At 33.3% G+C, this 19,027-nt stretch overlaps 3 protein-coding genes across 5 annotated transcripts; 2 read left to right on the top strand and 1 right to left on the bottom strand.

Annotated features, from left to right (window-relative positions):
* The first annotated feature begins 3,341 nt into the window (after window positions 1-3,341).
* On the top strand, window positions 3,342-5,055 carry LOC125204080 (homeobox-leucine zipper protein ATHB-13-like). 3 transcript variants are annotated; one of them, XM_048102627.1, is made up of 3 exons: window positions 3,342-3,593; window positions 3,809-4,194; window positions 4,545-5,055. In XM_048102627.1, exons 1-3 carry the CDS (start codon window positions 3,455-3,457, stop codon window positions 4,875-4,877), a joined length of 858 nt encoding a protein of 285 aa, XP_047958584.1. In that variant the 5' UTR covers window positions 3,342-3,454; the 3' UTR covers window positions 4,878-5,055. The 3 variants fall into 3 exon arrangements, with proteins under 3 accessions (XP_047958584.1, XP_047958583.1, XP_047958582.1); XM_048102626.1 differs by having other exon boundaries at window positions 3,803-4,194; XM_048102625.1 differs by having other exon boundaries at window positions 3,794-4,194.
* Window positions 5,056-7,592: 2,537 nt separating this feature from the next.
* Window positions 7,593-8,254, top strand: LOC125204909. The gene has a single exon (XM_048103682.1). The coding sequence runs from the start codon at window positions 7,627-7,629 to the stop codon at window positions 8,161-8,163; it is 537 nt and encodes a 178-aa protein (XP_047959639.1). The 5' UTR covers window positions 7,593-7,626; the 3' UTR covers window positions 8,164-8,254.
* Window positions 8,255-8,858: 604 nt separating this feature from the next.
* Window positions 8,859-10,319, bottom strand: LOC125203566 (heavy metal-associated isoprenylated plant protein 3-like). The gene is made up of 5 exons (XM_048101947.1): window positions 10,201-10,319; window positions 9,969-10,125; window positions 9,623-9,891; window positions 9,416-9,503; window positions 8,859-9,284 (listed from the first exon to the last, which is right to left on the bottom strand). The coding sequence occupies exons 1-5, from the start codon at window positions 10,207-10,209 to the stop codon at window positions 8,914-8,916; spliced, it is 894 nt and encodes a 297-aa protein (XP_047957904.1). The 5' UTR covers window positions 10,210-10,319; the 3' UTR covers window positions 8,859-8,913.
* Between the last annotated feature and the right edge of the window lie 8,708 nt (window positions 10,320-19,027).

Here is a 19,027-nt window from a genome sequence, read left to right as displayed (position 1 = left end):
ATTATCTACTAACAATTCTTTAAAAACTTTCTCTATCTATTTTTCTAACTTTACCAGTTATGCATTAAAACTCGTGTCAACTCAAGTATTCATATATATTTTTCAGGGACGTCGGGAGTATTACTTTGGTACTAATATTTAGGTAACTTGTATTAATAAGATTTAAACCGGAGACGAATCAATAATATACATGGAGATGGAGATGAAGTGATAGGAGAAGAGGTGGGACCCAATGGGAAGCCCCATGGTGCTTCCAACTAATATAGACATGTGATACAGCCATTCGACTTTGTCTTTGCCTTCTTCGTAGCAAAAGTGGGTCCATTTTAGCGAATATTTTTTAATTCAATTACAAAAATATTTCATCAATTTATAAGGTTTTATTGTAGTTTCACACACATACACTATGTTTATTTGTAAAATGAACAACTATTCAATTAATGCAGTAATATTCTCGAGTCCACTTTATGTGTTGTACTACATGTCCGGTTATTAAATTTTTGGATATTGTTAATTTGAATTATGATAACATTCTTTGTATCATACAAGTCATTTTATAATTTCCGTCATAATTATTTTATAGTTTTATATATGTTGCCTGGAGAGTTCCCAATAATAAAAAACGGATGATACTTCTATTTTAGGAAATTATAACAAATCTTTTCGAAGTATCCTGAAAAATAGGAATTTTAATGTTATTGTTTAATCATGGAAGGAATTCCAGCCAGGATTTCTCATTTCTTAAAAAGGGACAGTTAAGTATTTATAATCCAAACTCCAAAACACATTTCTTGTCCGATTGTCTAGGGTGGAGATAAAAGAGTCCAATTCAAATTCTGTCACTGTATTTTTTTTTCAATTTGTTTGAAACAATGAAACAAACTTTTTTGACTAAAGATTTGAATTCGTAATGTTGGAGTTTGATAACCATTTTTATTTACTTGCGCGATATTTGGACTTGCCTAAAATATATCCACATTAATACATTATTATAAATATAATCAACACCATAAAGAGTTAAAGACGACATGTTTGATTAGTATGTGATTTTGATTGCCCAACCGATATTCGATTTACTAAAAACAAAAGAGTGAATTTTTGAACGATGGTATTATAAATATTGATTTCGTGAAAAATAACCAAGGCATGCATGCATACTATATATATCCAAGATTTAGACGCACTCTATCATCATGCAATATGTATATATATATAGAGAGAGAGGGCAAGTAAATTAGGACATGCAAATTAAGATGCAATAAAGTAATACACATATGATTGTCTACCAAGTTCCAATCATATGTTATGTAAAAAAAATTTAATAGACATGAAAAGTAGATACAGTTGATAAATGAATAGAGTGGAAAAAAAAGTGTGTGTGTGATTGATGGAGAGGGAGGGAGACGTGGCACTAATTAAAAAAAAGATTGAAAGGGGAAGGCAACAACAGGTTTGTAGGGCAACGAAAGGGATCATATTGAACACGACATGCATGGTCTAAATGCTATCCATATCAATTTAAAAAATTATAAAAAAATTGATGAAATGAAATGAAATAGATGTATATTTGGAGCATAGTATAGATATAAAATGAGGGGTGATTTTGATTTGGAAAATTGGAATGGTGATTGTTTTGTGTTGCAGAGAAGAGATAAAGGGATGGGAGAGAAGGCGCACGATATATGTTGGTAGGTTAGGTAGCAAACTCTGCCCCCTTCCCATCTCTCTCATCCATTTTTCTATTTCTTCATTTTCATTTCAATTCCAATTTACCCTACTCCCTATACACAAATATTTTTAATACTCCTAGATATAAAATCTCAAAATATAAGGAGCTAGTAGTAACTTTTTCTGTTTTTACTATCTTAATTAGTCTTCCTTCATAATTTCATGCCCATCTCTTTTCAACAGTTTGAATAATTAAAGATTTTATTAAAAACGAATTAGGAGTATTTAAATAAATGGCTTGGAAGCCTTTAGAAAAAGGTGGAGTATTTCCTTAACCCAATCTAAAACAGTAGTCTTTCATAAAAAGTTGCTGGAATACTATTTATGGATTTGTCCATGTATATATATATGTGAGTAGTTTTGTGCTTTACTTCACTTGTTTTACTCTCATGATCTTCAGAAACGATTTGAACTATTGATGCAATTAAAAATCATGATACAAATAGAAAGATTAAACGATTAAATATTGAATATTACTGAAAGTTTGAGGGAATAATTATCTCACTAGATAAATTATTGAAAACTTAAGGAATAATTATAATAAAATAAAGAAACTTTCAGTCATTTTCTATTTTAGACGCAATTAAAACCCTAATTATAATCTCTGGTAGAGTTTTAGCATTACTGGTGGCACTCACATGCGGACGTCCGCTTGGTTCCCCCTAATTACTCATGATAATACAACACAATTATGCGGGATAATTGCACAATTCATACAAAGTGTTTTAACTTAGTTTCATATTGATACAAAATGTTTGTAGTTTACATGAATCAAACAAAACGTTTCATCCGCGTTTTCAATTTAATACATTATGCCATATATGTTTGAACGTCGTTAACTCTTTACATGAAACAATGATGAAATTTATTGTACTAATATAAAACAATGACAAATTAAGTTTTTGTACTAATATGAAACAATGATGAAACATTTTGTATTCCACCTAGACAAAAAGTTAAAATAACATAAATATACTAAAATGAAACATAATTGAAACCTTTTGTAAACTTCTACTACTAGACTTTTTTTTACTAAGAAACAAAAATAAAACAATTTGCATGAGTTTGTATATTTACCCGCAATTATGCACACAATTAACTTGCGCGGACAGCATTAAATATAATAAATTAACTCATCCATATATCCAGGATCTGGAATGATATGGAGCCATATGCATATTTCAATTTCAATTTCTCTGTCCTTTTCTTTTTCTTTTTTTCTTTGAAGTCACCCACTTCTACTTTTATATCCCAATGAGTGAAAAGAATCAAACCTACGCAAAAAAGTCTGTCTGCAACTTCGATGACAACTGTCAATCTAGAAAAATATGCATTCCACTTCACCCCCATACTATATCAAACTTATTATTTGAACTACATATAAATATATTACCATACGTAAATTAATCTTTAACTTGTAGCAAAAGTAAAATATTCAATAAAATACACAATTGAAAAGGAGTCATCCCTAACTACACACACAAACAATTCTACCTTTTTCTTGATAAGGTATATAAGCTATAGCAATGAATGCATCTCACCACATAATTTTTCTTTTTCTTTTTATTTTTCTTTTCCAGCCAGCTCCATTGCCAAATATATAGACCAAAACACATTATATTTTTAGCCCTCTTTTCACACACACATCTCTTTCTCCAAAAGAAAAAAAAAAATGATATCACACACACTGAATGTGCTGCTGCAACAGTAGTATTATAGTTTTCTGATGACTTGCAGTACTGAAATGGCCTTCTTCCACCCCAATTTCATGCTGCAAACTCCCCATCAAGATCATGATCACACACATCCCTCTACATCTCTACCTCCCTTGATCCCTTCCTCCACCCCCCAAGATCAATATCATGGTAACTTCTTCTATCCCTATTCATCATTGCTATCATTATTTTCTGGTGTTTTTTTCAAGAAAAATCACAAAAGTAAAAAAAGACGACAACTTTTTGACCATATCGATGAATCTTGAAAAACCCATTTCCACTTTTGGAAAACAAGGCCACAAAAACATATCTTTAATCACCTTTTTTTTCAATAAAAATTAAGGGCTTAGTTTGGGAAGGTGCAGGTGTGGCTTCATTGCTCGGGAAGAGATCAAACGGGCCTTTCTCGGGCCTCGACGCGTGCGAAGAGATGAACCATCACGGCGAGGATGAATTATCCGACGACGGATCGCAGGTTGGGGAGAAGAAGAGGAGACTCAATTTGGAGCAAGTGAAAACTCTTGAGAAGAATTTCGAGCTGGGGAACAAGCTTGAGCCCGAGAGGAAAATGCAGCTGGCCCGGGCCCTCGGGCTTCAGCCCAGACAGATTGCCATATGGTTTCAGAATAGAAGGGCCCGTTGGAAAACAAAGCAATTGGAGAAAGATTATGATCTTCTCAAGAGACAGTTTGATGCTGTCAAGGCAGAAAATGATGCCCTTCAAGCCCACAACCATAAACTTCTTGCTGAGGTAAATTTGTTTAAATTATTATTTCTCTTATTTAATTATTGTATCAAATTATGCATGCTTTATTGTTCATGTTTAATTAAATTTCCCCATTGATCATAAGCCCTTAAATCTGGATTTTAGTTGTTGTAAATTGTTAGGTTATGGTCTATGTAGTTTGTCACTAATCTGAAATAATTAAAACTGAAATTTAGTTTATTTTTAAAAAATAAGTTATTGTCTTGTTTAGTAGTAGTATGCTGTTTGCAATGATTTCTGAGCCCATCTTTCTAATTATGTTAAACTGATTACAATTATCACATCAACAAAGCATTATTTTTAGCATAGTAATTAAATTGAAATAATTTATGCAGATAATGGCGCTGAAAACAAGGGAGACAACTGATTTATCCATAAATCTGAACAAAGAAACAGAAGGGTCGTGCAGTAATAGAAGCGAAAACAGCTCGGAAATAAAGCTCGACATCTCTAGAGCTCCGGCCATCGACAGCCCCATGGCGACGAGGCCCGTGGCGTTGCCAATGGGCAGGCCCAATGGCGTGGCGCAGCTCTTCCACAAGCCCGAAATTCAGGGCCCGAAATTGGACCAACAAAGTGTCAAGGAAGAGAGCCTTTGCAACATGTTTTGTGGGATGGATGATCAAGCAGGGTTTTGGCCTTGGCTAGACCAACAAAATTTCAATTAAAATTTCGAATTTGAATTTAATATTTTCATCAAGTATGATGAACTATATTAAAATTTCTTGTTTTGATACGTTTAGGTTAATTTGGTGTACAAAGTAGTAGTGATGTGTTTTCGATGAGGCCAAAATGTTGATGGAGGTAATTTTAATGAAGGAATGTGGTTTTTTTCTCTTTGTAAAACATTACTCTATACACTATATACTGATAGATTTTTTCACACAAAATTAGTCCACAGTGTTGATACATTGATTTTTGTTGAAGCAAACATCCAAAATAACAATAATACATTGTATTTCGTAGCAGCATTGATCATGCTGTTGCTATCACTATAATCGCAATCCATCATTATTGAGAAAATAGATCAAATGAAGTTGAAATTTTTGGAAATTGTATGTTGAGAGAGAGAGAGAGAATGAAGCACACATTTCAAGGGGAGGGATGGGGAAGATGCCAAATAGATGTAAGATTAGTAGAAGAAAACAAGAAGAGGTGATTGTATTTGTGGTGAAGGGGCGAGTTGGTTCTTGGTTGTGGTGACAAGTGACAAGTAAGTGGGGCATGGAATCTTATAAAAATACTAGTAATATGTAACCACCACTTTTTTTCCAATTTGGCTTTGAGTTTTTTCTACTCTTTCTCTTCTTTTCATTTTGCCTTTGTTTTAGCAAGCATTCATGTGATCTTTACTATCACCCACACCACCACCCAATAAACACTTTCTTTAAAATTTCATGTTGTTCATATAGTAGACACTAGACACCATATTCACACTTCAAATGAAATACTATAATAATAATATAGGATTAATATAGAAAGAGTTTTTTTTTTTATTATTTGGGAATGGAGAGTGGTGGTGTTTTAATATTAACTATTAGGTAGGATTAAGGATTTAAGATGTTATAAGGTTTGAATCCTTATTTTATTTAGACAGTTTTTATGTTATGTGAGCATAACTGCATCACATGAACACATAGCTCATTAAATGTGATTTAATTTAATTTTTATGTCAAGAAACTACATACTAATTATAAGTAATATTTTCTAATTGCATGGTGTCATGCATTATTTATGTTGTATTTATATCAGGAAACCTATTTTTACCTTATGCATTACTCCTACTACATTATATGAATTTAAGTGGACAGCAAATAATGAGTAATGTATAGATGGAAAAGGAGAATCAATCTGGGATCATGTGCACAAGCTAATACAAAATTAATGGTATGACAGTTTCAGAGATCGATAAGATGCCATCCCATGAAGTATAATATAAATAATTTATTCATATAAATATACAACGAATCAGTATTGTTTACTTAAACAGACCTCTTTTAAGTGGCCACATGCATTCTGATCCCATGCCAGAAATAAATAGGTAAACTTTATCTGCATCATCGGTTTTGCAGAAAAATCTTCACAAAATTTACCCTAGATTCGTACAGTCAATAAAGAATTAAAGGTGAAAACATTAATAAAGAAAAAAAGTAGATTTACGTGTTTGGTAAAAATATATCCCAAAAAACTGCTCATACATGTTGTGGCAACAATTTAGCTATTAAAGAAAGAAATTTACAATGATAAATTGCGACAAGATTTATTATTTTAATAAGCCAACTTGAGGTAAGGCATGTGGTCAGCATAATTTATAAAAGGTCAACGAATCTCAATAATTATAAAATGAATCATCTACTCACTGAATTTCCATGTACTGCACTGTTGGAAAATATTCTGGGATTTATTATCACATTGTCACCCTCTTAAAAAAATTACAATACCATATAAGTTTAAATAGGAGCATGTATCAAGAATCAAGATGTTAAGGATCGCATTGGGCCAATGAATGCAGTCTCCACTTATCAATAAAAATATGCGTAGCAAGGAAAGCCCAACTATCAATAAAATATGTGTGACAAGGAAAGCCCAACTATCAAGGAAAGCTCAGTTCAAGCCCAAATATCTGTGCTAGGCTGCAGTTCGGTGGAATTAATGTTAAGAGACTAATAAAAAAATTATTTTGGGAAGACTGTCGAATCAATTCCACAATCTTTGAAAATAGCTAATTATATTATATATAATTTTGATAATTTTTCCAATTATTTCAGTGAGAGATAATTATATTATGTGGAGTATAATTTTTGAGATTTTAGGTGGTTTTGTTTTGTGTGTTAAGTGGAGAGAAAAATATGGAGTAGTATTTATATTAATGTGAGAGAATTTTTTCTAAAAATAAAAAAGCAACATTTTTGTGGGACAAACTAAAATGGAAGTGAGACATATTTTATGGGATGGAGGGAGTATAATTTAGATAATTTTTCCAATTATATCATTGATTTGGATTTAAGGAATTTGTGTATGGCGTGAAAACCAAAATTGACAAAGTTTATGTAGATTTACATGTCAGTGGCAAAAGTCACGAAGTTAAGTAGTGAATATATTTCAGCTTCCACAACAGACTCAATTTTGGTGAATTCCGAATTACTAGGATAATTTAAAAAGTATGGAGAATAAAATTATGATATAATCATGTATTTTTTAAAGTTGTAAAATTGACCATATGTTTTTTCAATTAGGCATTTAATGTTTTGAGTTGTTGTTAGAAATAAGAAAAAAAAAATGAAAAAAAAGAGAAGCCGAAAATGAGGCACGTGAGCAAGTGAGAGCCACTGAAAAATGAGACATCCGCAAAACGCATCTTCAACTCTCCCCATATATGATATATCCAATATCCACAAGGGATAACAAGACAAGGCCATGGCCGCCGCCTTCGCCTTCGCCTCCGCCTCCGCCTCCTCCGTTCCCCTCTCAACCACCATCAATAATACATCCCCCAAACCACACATCTCCTTAACAGCATTCCGTCGCCCCCTCACGAAGCTCCACGTGTCCTCTGAAGCGACTGCGGCGGCAACCCCCCAAAAGAAGGAAGAGAGCATATTCTTCGATGGCGGGGCCCACTACGGCGACCTGGTGGCCAACCTGGTCCTGGGGTTCACTCTGGTGTGGCTGCCGCTGAGCCTGGCCGCCGTGTTCCGGGCCTTCTTCCTCCGCTACAGGTTCACCGACGTCAGGGTCACCGTCATTTCCGGGCTGACCGGCCAGGACAGGAGCGACTTCTCCTACGAGGTTGTCAAGGATGTGCAGGTCGTCCCCAGGTTTATTGGGGAGTGGGGTGACGTCATCATCACCTTGAAAGATGGTACCAAGCTTGATCTCAGGAGTGTCCCCAAGTTTAGGGAGATTGCCAAATACTGCTTGTCTATGGCTGATTCTCATAATCAAACTGCCTAAACCCTTTTCACCTTTTTTTTTTATTCTTCAATCTACATTTTGTTATCTATTGTGTGCTACATTTGTTATATATAAATTGATTTTATGCTCATGCCCAAGATCATATTTGCTGATTAATTAGGTTCTATCCTTAGTGTAGTAGTGCACTACTAACACTTCATGTCTAAGGTTTATAAGTTTAATTCAACATCAAGAATATGATTATGATTAGATATGAATCTATGATAATAGTGGTCAAACTTGATACAAAGCTCTATAGCAACCAATCTACCCAAAACTAACAGTATAGTACACGAGTCAATAAACCAGTAATCTAGGTGGACACTTTTATATACTAATCTAATCTAGGTGTTTAATATTTGGATTAAAAATGATCAATTGATTGAAACACAGAAGTGCCACTAACCGTTTTCAATGCAAAATACTAGTACTAAGGATTAATTATATTTTCTATCCTTTCTCAAACTTATCATAATCTTTGCAAAATATGAATTTTAAATCTAATCAAAATATGAATTTTAAATCTGATCTTTCAAACTTTATCAAATCTGTTACCCAATTCAGTTTCAGCAACACATTAATGACAGGAGGTTTATGTAAAATGAGGTAGGAAAATTTTCTTCTTTGAGAATTGACACATGTTAGATATAGACATAAGTTTTCAGCATTGTAAGTCACCAATATGATATTGGAAATTGAATTATTTAGTCAAAGTTAAAAAATATAATTATGCAATGGAATCCCACTAATTCACATAAGACTACATGCATTAGGATTCTCATCGCTAAAAAGCTGTGGGGCATGGCTTGGTCCGTAGGCATAGGGGCTGTAGTTGAACTGACCCGACTCGTATACTATCGGGTACGTATACGGGTACGGATATTGGTTCAAAACTTGGACCTGCATTTTGTTGTTCCCCCCGCCATCTCCACCTCCGCTCTTTCCCTTATTCGTTTTCTCGCCCCCGGGATTCTCCTTCTTCACGGCCTCCTTCTTGGCCGGCACGAGTTGCACATCCCTCTTCAAATTCTTCTTCAGTGCCTCGGCTAACGCCTTCATGTCTACTACTCCCGTGACCGTCACAATCTCCTTCTGCTTGTCGATCTTCATGTCTTTGTAACCTGTTAAACTCCAATGCACACATCACCAACAGTAAATGAGAGTATAAATTTAAAGGCCGCGTCACAGTGGAAGTCAACTCACAAACATTATCAATTCGATTTTTTATTTAAGAGATAGTTGGAAGTCTCACCTTTGGTCTTCACTATGATTTTTTGGATTTTCTGGATGCAGCCCTCGCAGTGTAAGTGCACCTTCAACTGCGCCGTTGTTACAGAAGGCTGCCAATTGTCGGAAAAACCACAAATTTGATCAAATTCTGGTTCATACCGAAACTTTTAAATATGGTCAATTATACCATAACTTTTTCTAGTCGGACTTTGATCAACAACTAACGTACCTCTTTGTCCTTGGACTTCTTCTCATCGGATTTATTGGCGGTGTTTTTTTCTTGTGGCGGATCCTTCTTCTTCTCGGCATTATCTTCCTTCTTCTTCTCCACATTCTTGGCTTTGGCTTTGTCTTTGTCTTTGTCGTCCCCTTTTTTGGTCGGCATAACCACTTCAACCTTCTTGAGAGTCTTCTTCTCCACCCTTTCCCGGAGCTTAGCCGGATCCATCTTCCCTACGACAGTGATCTGTCCGTTGCCGATATCAGCCGTCTCCACACCTATTCACACAACAACTTATTCAATAAAACAAAAAAATTAGTATTAGTAAGACAAGAAAATTCAGTTACAAATTGACCTTCGAAAGTGTGAATGCACTTCAAAATCTTGGAAGTGCAGCCTTGGCAATGCAGGTCGATCTTGAGCACGACGGTGGCGTTTCCTCCGCTCTCTTTCTTCTTGCTCTCGCTTCCATCCTCCTCCTTATGCTGCTCGCCATTGCTCTTTTTGTTCTTCTTCAAAAACAAATATTCAAATTAATAAAAAAAATCAATCGCGAAAACGAAGAATATGTTGATTATTTTGGTTACCTCACTCATTTTCAATGATTCAATCTGTTTTTAGTCTCTCTCTGTGCTTTTTAAGATCAAAAAAGGGTAATTGAATTAAGAATCTAGGAATTTAGTAACCGATTCTGAGACTTGTGTATGATGATGAAAATTGAAAGGGGTTTTATATGGTGCACAATAAAACGTACTAACAAGTTATTGAATTAGTACATAATTATAGACTATAGTATTTATACTACATCCTTCCTTAAAAAAAAATAGACTAATTTGACCATTTTTATCGTGTACCAAAATTAGTCCAATTCTAAATATGGAAAATTTTAAATAAATATTAACCCATCATTTTAAATGTGGATACATAATCCTACTTTCACAATTTTTTTTTTCTCTCTTTTACTTTACCAATTGCACATTAAATGCACATTAAAATCCGTATCATTTTTAATTTATCTATTTTTTAAGACAGAAATAGCATTAATTATTACTAAAGGTGAAGGTGTTTAATAAACCAATGACTTTGGTATCCTTCTATCGATTCTAGCATTTATTTTCAAACTCTGAAACCCCATTTCTAAATGTCATTAATTTGGTAGCTCTCATTTTCAGCTTGTCCCTACTAATTCGTAACGTTTGTTTCTAAATTTAAGTTATGTAATCCCCCAGTCAACTGTCCTCTATCTCATTTAATTTACAACAAAATATCTAATAAATCACTAATTATATTTTGACTCATTTTTAAATGGTCACCATACTTGTTAATGTTGCATCAAAAGTATTCCTTGACATGTAGAAACCTAAATGCAACATAAAATGGAATATGATGATGTCGAAAAACATCTTGACCAGTTGTAAGTTTCAACTTGTATTTAAAGTGCTAATTTCAACAGCATTAATGGTTGCATACTACGACCTTAATTACAGTCTAACTAACATGTCCATAATATTAATGGTTACTATCATGCATAGTGAGAGAGAACGTTAGAGAACTAAAACAAAAGAGTCAAGAATTACAGTTTAAATATTAGAATAAGTGGGAAAAAGAACCCATGAAGTTTTGATTAATTTTTGGTCTATCTCGCAACTTTTAAATATGTCCAATTATATTATAACTTTGACATTTTTCTCAATGTCCCATAGTCTATGATTTGGGAAAATTATGTATGCTTTTGGCAAACGAAAAATATCACATGAACAAAACATTCGGCTATTTAATCGACGTCATTTAATATATTTAGTCAATTATTACTTTAATTTTTACATTTGTACACACTAAGTCGATAAATTAGAAACTTAGCATAACAATTTTTTTTGTAATGGGACGATTGAGAAAATTGTCAAAGTTATGATGTGCACAGATGCAAAATCATGGGGTTTGTCTCACATTAAGTCAATAATTTTTTTTCCTAATGGGTCAATTTTGTTTCATATTATTTTAGTTAAAATTAGATGTTAGTACTAGAATCACTACACAATGTTATTTTATTGTAATTAGGTATCATTAGAAATCTAGAATCAATAAATTGAATATTAATGTATGTTAATCGGGCCGTTTCAAGTGATTTCAAGTCAATCCTACTTAAGTTGCAAATTAGTTGAGTGTGAGCTAGTCGGATTGGAATTAACCTATGTAAATGGAATTAATGATTTTATATTTATAAAATATAAACTTATACCAATATTAAAAATATTACTTGTTTATATGACTAACATACTATATAATGTCTAACGAAGTTGTACTAGTTGGATATCGAATTCGAATAATCGAATGTGTTTGGACGTTGCTTCTTGATGCTGGATTTTTGAATAGTATAGTTTGCTTGGGCTGTGTATCGGGCCCGTTTAACAGTTAAACTTCCTTTTCTTTTTTCATTTGAACAAAGTTTGTATTTCTCAGTCGAAACTATTAATTGCACTTATTGATTTGTTAGAGTACAATAATGAAACAACTTATTGAAAATACTGTTGAAGGTGTATGGAAATTAATAGAAAATATTTTTGTTGAATTAAAAGAGCCAAGTGGCATTATAAATGAATGAGGTTTGAAATTAAAAAATCAAATTTATGATAGGTTTGGGATGTAAATCGGGGGTAGCATGGTGGGCTTGATGGGGCCGAGTAAAGCAGTATTGGGCCATCATCCAATTAGAAGTGTCCAATCTGTGTCAGTAAGTAAGGCTGTAGGAAATGGACCACCTATGACCTACCCGTTCAAATATCCAAGTAATCCGTTTTCTTTGTTGGGAAACAAAGGGAAAGGCAGTTAGGAATATTGGGCAAACAAATACGGTGTTACTTGTGATTTGACTACTGCATATCTTTATTGAAACATGTACCTCAATTATACATGTGCAATCACACACCCAAATTCACATTTCTCAAGTTAAGAAAATCAATTACTCCTTATTATTCTGAGAATTAAGTTACAGGCAAAACTTTTCTGGAATTGCATTGAAACTTATTATTTTGTTTTATTTTGAAAATGAGAAGAGATGACATGGGGAAGAAGAACAAGGGCAGCGGCGCACAAAGTGTAGACTTAGGGTTTTATTTAGACTAAAGTCCCATTTTAGTCCTTAACATATCGCAATTTTATGATTTTGGTCCAAAACATTATCTTTTGAATTATTCGGTCCCTCACAAATTAAAATGGGTCATATTTGGTCCGAATTTGACGGAACTGTTAAAATTTAACAGTCAACGAATTTTAATTACATTTTGACCGGATTAAGTTAATAATTATATTTTATTAATGTCTAATATCTAATTAACCCAAACCTAAAATTATATCAAATGAACGGCGGTCGCCGCCGTCTTCTTCATCGTCTTCTCCGCTGAAGCTCGCCGATATCACCAATAACTACCACAAATCACATTTCATGGCTAAGGTTTTGCGAAAATGCGTCTCGCAGAGTAACATTGCCTCGATTTTCTGCGATTCCGTCGCGAGCGTGAAGAAGGACGACCTTGGAGGCGCGGCAGAGAACGCCGAGCGGCCTCGGAGTTTCCGCTTTGATTCCGAGGAGATTTCCGAAACTTCTGAAGCGTTGATCGCGATTCGATCCCGCGCGCCGCGGGTTCGAAGCCGCCGTTGCTGCCGTCGTCGTCTCAGTCTTCATCCGCCTCTCTTTCTGATTCAACTGACCGCGCATTGGCGGAGATTTCCAACATTCCGCCTCCGCCACCGCCTCCGGCGAAATCTAAGGTGGCTGCGCCTCCTCCTCCGCCACCACCTCTGAAGGGGGGGGGGGAGGGGTACCGCGATGCCTCCTCCTCCGCCACCGCCCCCGGCAAGATTTAAGGTGGCTGCGCCTCCTCCTCCGAAGGGGGGTAAATCGAAGGCGGCGTTGGCGAAGGTCAGGAGAGTTTCGGAGGTTGTTGAGTTTTACCACTCGCTGATGCAATTCCGGCGCCTCCTCCGATGGACGCGATTGAGTGTAGGAATTGTGAGGCGTCGATTCATTTGAATTTTAGGTTTGGGTTAATTAGATTAGACAATAACAAAACATAATTATTAACTTAATCCGGTCAAAAATGTATTTGACTGTTAAATTTTAACAATTCTGTCAAATTCGGACCAAATGTGATCCATTTTAATTTGTGAGGGACCGAATAATTCAAAAGATAATGTTATGGACCAAAATCGTAAAATCGCAATATGTTAAGGACCAAAATGGAACTTTACTCTTTTATTTATTTAATTTGTGGATTTTAAATGGGCTTTTGGAATGGAACATGAGTACATGACACTTATAATTAATAAGTTCAAAGTTTTAATTTTTAAATGCCGTTGGATATTAGTAATAGAAAACCAATATTTAATAAAATGATTGGTTCAATAATAAAGTTAAATTGGCCATTAAATTAATTGGTCCCATCCCATTTAATTAATGGGCTAACTAGTGAATTGACTTTATTGTTTGTTTTATGTTATTGTGGTGTCTTTAAAGATATTTTAATTAAAATTTGAATGTGATTGCAGTGTATTTAATATACAAATATATAAATAAGAAAATCTTATTATCTTATTTATTTAATTAAAATTACTCCATTCATCCCTCATTTTTTATCCACTTTTGTCATTTCCCTCATTCATTATCCACTTTTATTTTTTTTAACCATAAATGATAAATGTGTCTCACATTTCACTCACATTTTATTATATTATTAATATATAAAAATGAGACTCACTTTCACTTACTTTTCAACTCACTTTTCTTTATATTTCTTAAAACTCTTGTCCAATACAAAGTGGACTAAAAATGGGGGACTAAGGGAGTACTACTTACTACTCTCTCCGTCCATGATTACAAGTCCTTATGTGATAAGTATGACACAAATTTTAAGAAATGTAGTAGTAGAAAGTTGGTGAAAAAATGATAATGGTAGAAGTGGATCCTACTTTTATAGTATATTAGTTTTATAATGAAATGTGAATGTGATAAAGTTAGTAGAAGGTGGGTTTCATTGCCCAAAGTAGTAAAAAGCAAATGAGATATTTTTTGGTCAACGGACGAAAATAGCAAAATGAGACGTTTATTGGTGGACGTAGAGAGTATAAATTATTGTGGGTTAATGTATAATTTTATAAAATATATCGGTATGCTTGAAAAAGTATAGAAAGTATTCCCTTTGTTCCTATGTATACGTTTCTTTTGGATACGGAGATTAAAGAAATAGTGTTTGACTAATTAAGTGGAGTGAAAATAAAATATGAGAGAATAAAATAATTAATTGAATAGAGAGTAAAGTAAAAGTAACCAAGTGTGTTCATATTTTTTCCCTCAATTATAGTGAGACAATGCCAAAAAAAATACGACTCATACGTAATAGAGGGAATATAGTTGAATTTGAAGTTAGTGTAAATAATAGAAATAGAATTACAGTTTAATGTTATATTTAATGGAAAATGCATTTAAGCTTGATGTTAATGGTTGGAGTCATGTGCCTTAAAAAATATTAGGGCATTACGCCGAATTCAAAGTCGAACCTCCAATATTTTTTAAGTGTATAGATAATTATGTACAAATTCAAGCTAAGTCCAAAAACTCTGTGTTTGTTCTTCTTTGACATTGTTGTTGTGTTTTCTTCTTTTCATTGGGGTTGTAGTGGTGATGTTTGAATGATTCAATTGCTCTACCGAAGTCTAGAAGAGTTTCAAGTGTGCAATGTGTGGATTTGCGCGGGATATCAGTGAAGATTAGCCCCACACTAATCTGTTATTTATGAATATAGGGCCTGAAAGTTTGACCAATTATAATATATATTTATGAATTACATGTGCCTTAATTAGGGATTTTTATTTTGCTATCTACTAATTCCCTAGGTAATAAATGTAACATTCTATACAATAAAAGGTTTTTCATTTATAATATATAATATTATATCATTGTGAGAACTCCTCATACTATACGTAAGAAGTTCTATACAACAAAAGATTTTTTTTATTAACAATATAATCTTATATGATTGTGAGAACTCCATGTACATAAGAAGTTTTAATTTGAACACTTTTAGGGTTATGTATAACTAAGCAAATACCAAACTACCGACCACATTTAAAGTCATTTATCATTGTAAAACCCTTAACAAATCTCTACGTCTTTTTCCTCTTTAATCGGGAACCTTCGAACTATTACAACTAACATTATAAATTGATAAATGAAAGAATTATATCACTATTAATACGAAAAGAAAGCATGATATATTACGAAAATGGTAGGGATTTAAAAGGGGCCAAGACGAAATAAAGGATGTATGAATGGAGGCATAGGATTCTTAAAACATCCACTTTTAAGAGAGCGTTTGTTGCAGAGAAAAAAAAAAGGTACGAGTAGAAAGCGAGGTGATGAAGTGAAATTCTATACGCCTTGATTTTAATTTTATCACATTCAAAAGGTTAACTCTAATGTCACAATTAGTGGTGGCCCACACCATGACTATGGTAGGAATCCCAAGCACATTAATACAATTCACATAAAGCTAAACATTAGGAATTTTGATTTACACGAATAAACTAATTCAATAATTAATTAAGCAGCCAAATTGTTCATTCCCCACACGTGGGGTCTTTCTTTATATTTGCTTCGTGTCTTTATTGTGGGATTAGGGTCTCCTTTTACAACGATGCATTGCATGTTGTTGTTGTGAATATATATAAAGGCGGCCAAAAAAAAAAATCAAAGGAGTAAAAGGGTGTGAATGAAATATAACTTTTTATACACTTCAAAATCACATGGTGAAATTATTTTGTTATCGTAGACAAGGTGATAACTTCACAATACACTCGATCGAGTTACTATATAGTATTGTGTTATGTGTGATTGAATATAGTTAGGGGGTTCACTTAATTTGCATGATATAAATGTTAGGTTGGAGTGTTTACTTTCATTTGGATTTCTCATCTTGTTTTTTGGTTTATTGGATGACAGACTAAGGTCAAATATTGTTTCACAAATTTTGGACTATTGCTTGGATATGAGTCCAATCTAAAAGGTGTGATTGTTTTTATACTACAATTTGCATGTAGTCGTCAATTTCTAGTATATTAAGAAGGTGTTTTCTAATAAGACTGCATGCAATATTATACTCCTACATGCTAACATTTTCTAACTATATAATACTCCATCATTCCCTCAAAAATAGTCTCGTTCTGACATTTTCCATCGTCCGATAAAATTAGTCTATATCTATTTTTGAAAACTTTTTCACATACAAACACCACTAATAATGTAAGTCTCATTAACACGACTCTAACTACAATTTTTTTCTTCTTACTTTACCAATTTCGTATTAAAATCCGTGTATTCTATAAAATTCTAATTTTTATAAAACAGAAGGAAGGAGTATATACAATGTTGTGTGATGCGGTTAAAGTAATAAAGTTAAGCGGCGACAATGAAATAGTAGTGTTTTGATAAAGAAGTAAACACAATATAAAAAGTGAAATTGTACTCTTGTCCACTGCTATAGTATATTAATTTTGGTAGCTACTACAGGAAAAAAATTAAAAAATTTGTAGGGCAAAATTCTCTCAACTTTCTTTGACGATAATCATTGTTTCGCCCAATATATCTTTGTGCAAGGTCCAACTTAATTTGGTGTAAAGTCGAAGAGGAGCGTAACTAGGGATTTATTTTCACGGGACCCTTTTTATATATTTTTATTAAATGGGATAAAAAAGTGATTTTGCACTTTTGTGATTTATGTTGTTTTGCACAAACAACAAAGAAGTTATAACACGCACTTACTTCATATATTTAACAATCATTTACGGTTTGCTTTTCCGAAAGTATGTTTTCCTGCCTAGGATTAACTCCTCCTAATCATCTAATTTCTTCCGTCATGTCCCATTGCTTATTAATTAAATTTATTATTTAATTATACTTCAGTTATTAGATGTGTTTTCAGTTTGACTGAGCAATGATATTGATTTTAATTTGTACAGTCAAGTATGACCTTAGTGTTAGATTAACTAGTCATTGTAGTAGTATATTTTTCGTTTAGCTAATAAATTTTAAAAAAACATTCAAAATCATCAAATATATTTAGCATGTTCAGACGATGTGCTTACGCGCGACACCGACACGACACTCATAATTTCCTAAATGTAAATTTTAATACTAATCATTAAAAAAAGGTGGTATATATGAAGGCACAGTAATATCTTGTGTATGATATTTAAATTTTTGAATGGTGATCACCCTTAATTCAGAACTCTAAAGCAAACTTTAATTACATCAGAAAAGCAAATAAAAGTTGTAACTTTCCAAAACTATTTATCCTTTCTGGTTTTTGTTTTTGTCGATCATTTATACGCACTTCACTTTCATACTTTATGTTTATTGCGGTCATTGGATTATTAATCGTTTTGAAATTGAGGTCACGAATACTATGAATGGACTACTAACAAATCCAAGGTTTAAATTGCCATACATAAATAAAACCACTAAAGAAAATGAATAAGTTTTCTTGAAAATATATGAGGGTGTTGAAATTCTCCTCATTAGTAAAAGATCAAAAGTTGTGATTTTTTTTATAGCCGTGAACCCAAAATACAAAGTGTGAAGTCATATTCACATATTCACATTGAAATGTATATAAACTTTTAATTGAACTTTAACGATGGGGATTAATTTATTAATGATTGAGCCCCAAACGCTCCAATATGTTATCGAGTAAAAAGATAGGTTTCTTTGAATCTTGTTTAGTTTAAACTAATGACTATTATACATTGTTAATTTTATAGAGTGGGGAAAAAAGGTCCACACGTGTTCTAATCCCAAGATTAGGGTCACGTGTCGCATTCCTATTTGCTGGAGGGACGCGCTAATTGCCATGATGATCTGTTGAATTTACATAAAGAAGGCAATAGTATATATATGGATATAGTAACATTTAGCCCCTACCTCACACTATATAGATAAAGGCATATAAATATGTTATATGTATATCATAAACATCAATCTAATCTTGGGAACTTGGGCCTCACCAAAGCTCCACTCTTGCACTAACCTTTCTTACGCCATAATTATTCAGCATGCTGCACCTTATGCTTATGGAACAGTACTCTGAAATAGCACTATATATGATCATTGCAATTTAGAACTATATATATTATAGTATATATCCTCAATATGTCATATCAATTAAATATCATATATTTGTGTATTAATTAATAATCATGGAATACGTTAATTAATTTAGGAAATGGAGTATATATATATGATGAGGTACGTGGGGAAGTGGAAAGGAGCCATCGAGGCCTAGAGCATTAATTTTTCTCCCCATAATATAGCTAAAGATTGAATCAAAATGATAGCATATCTCTACAACTTTGGCCTACCATCTT

This window comes from Salvia hispanica, chromosome 2, assembly GCF_023119035.1.
Source record: "Salvia hispanica cultivar TCC Black 2014 chromosome 2, UniMelb_Shisp_WGS_1.0, whole genome shotgun sequence".
Lineage (NCBI taxonomy): Eukaryota > Viridiplantae > Streptophyta > Magnoliopsida > Lamiales > Lamiaceae > Salvia > Salvia hispanica.
Note: the sequence above shows the minus strand (reverse complement) of the source record. Positions and strands in the feature narration are given on the sequence as shown.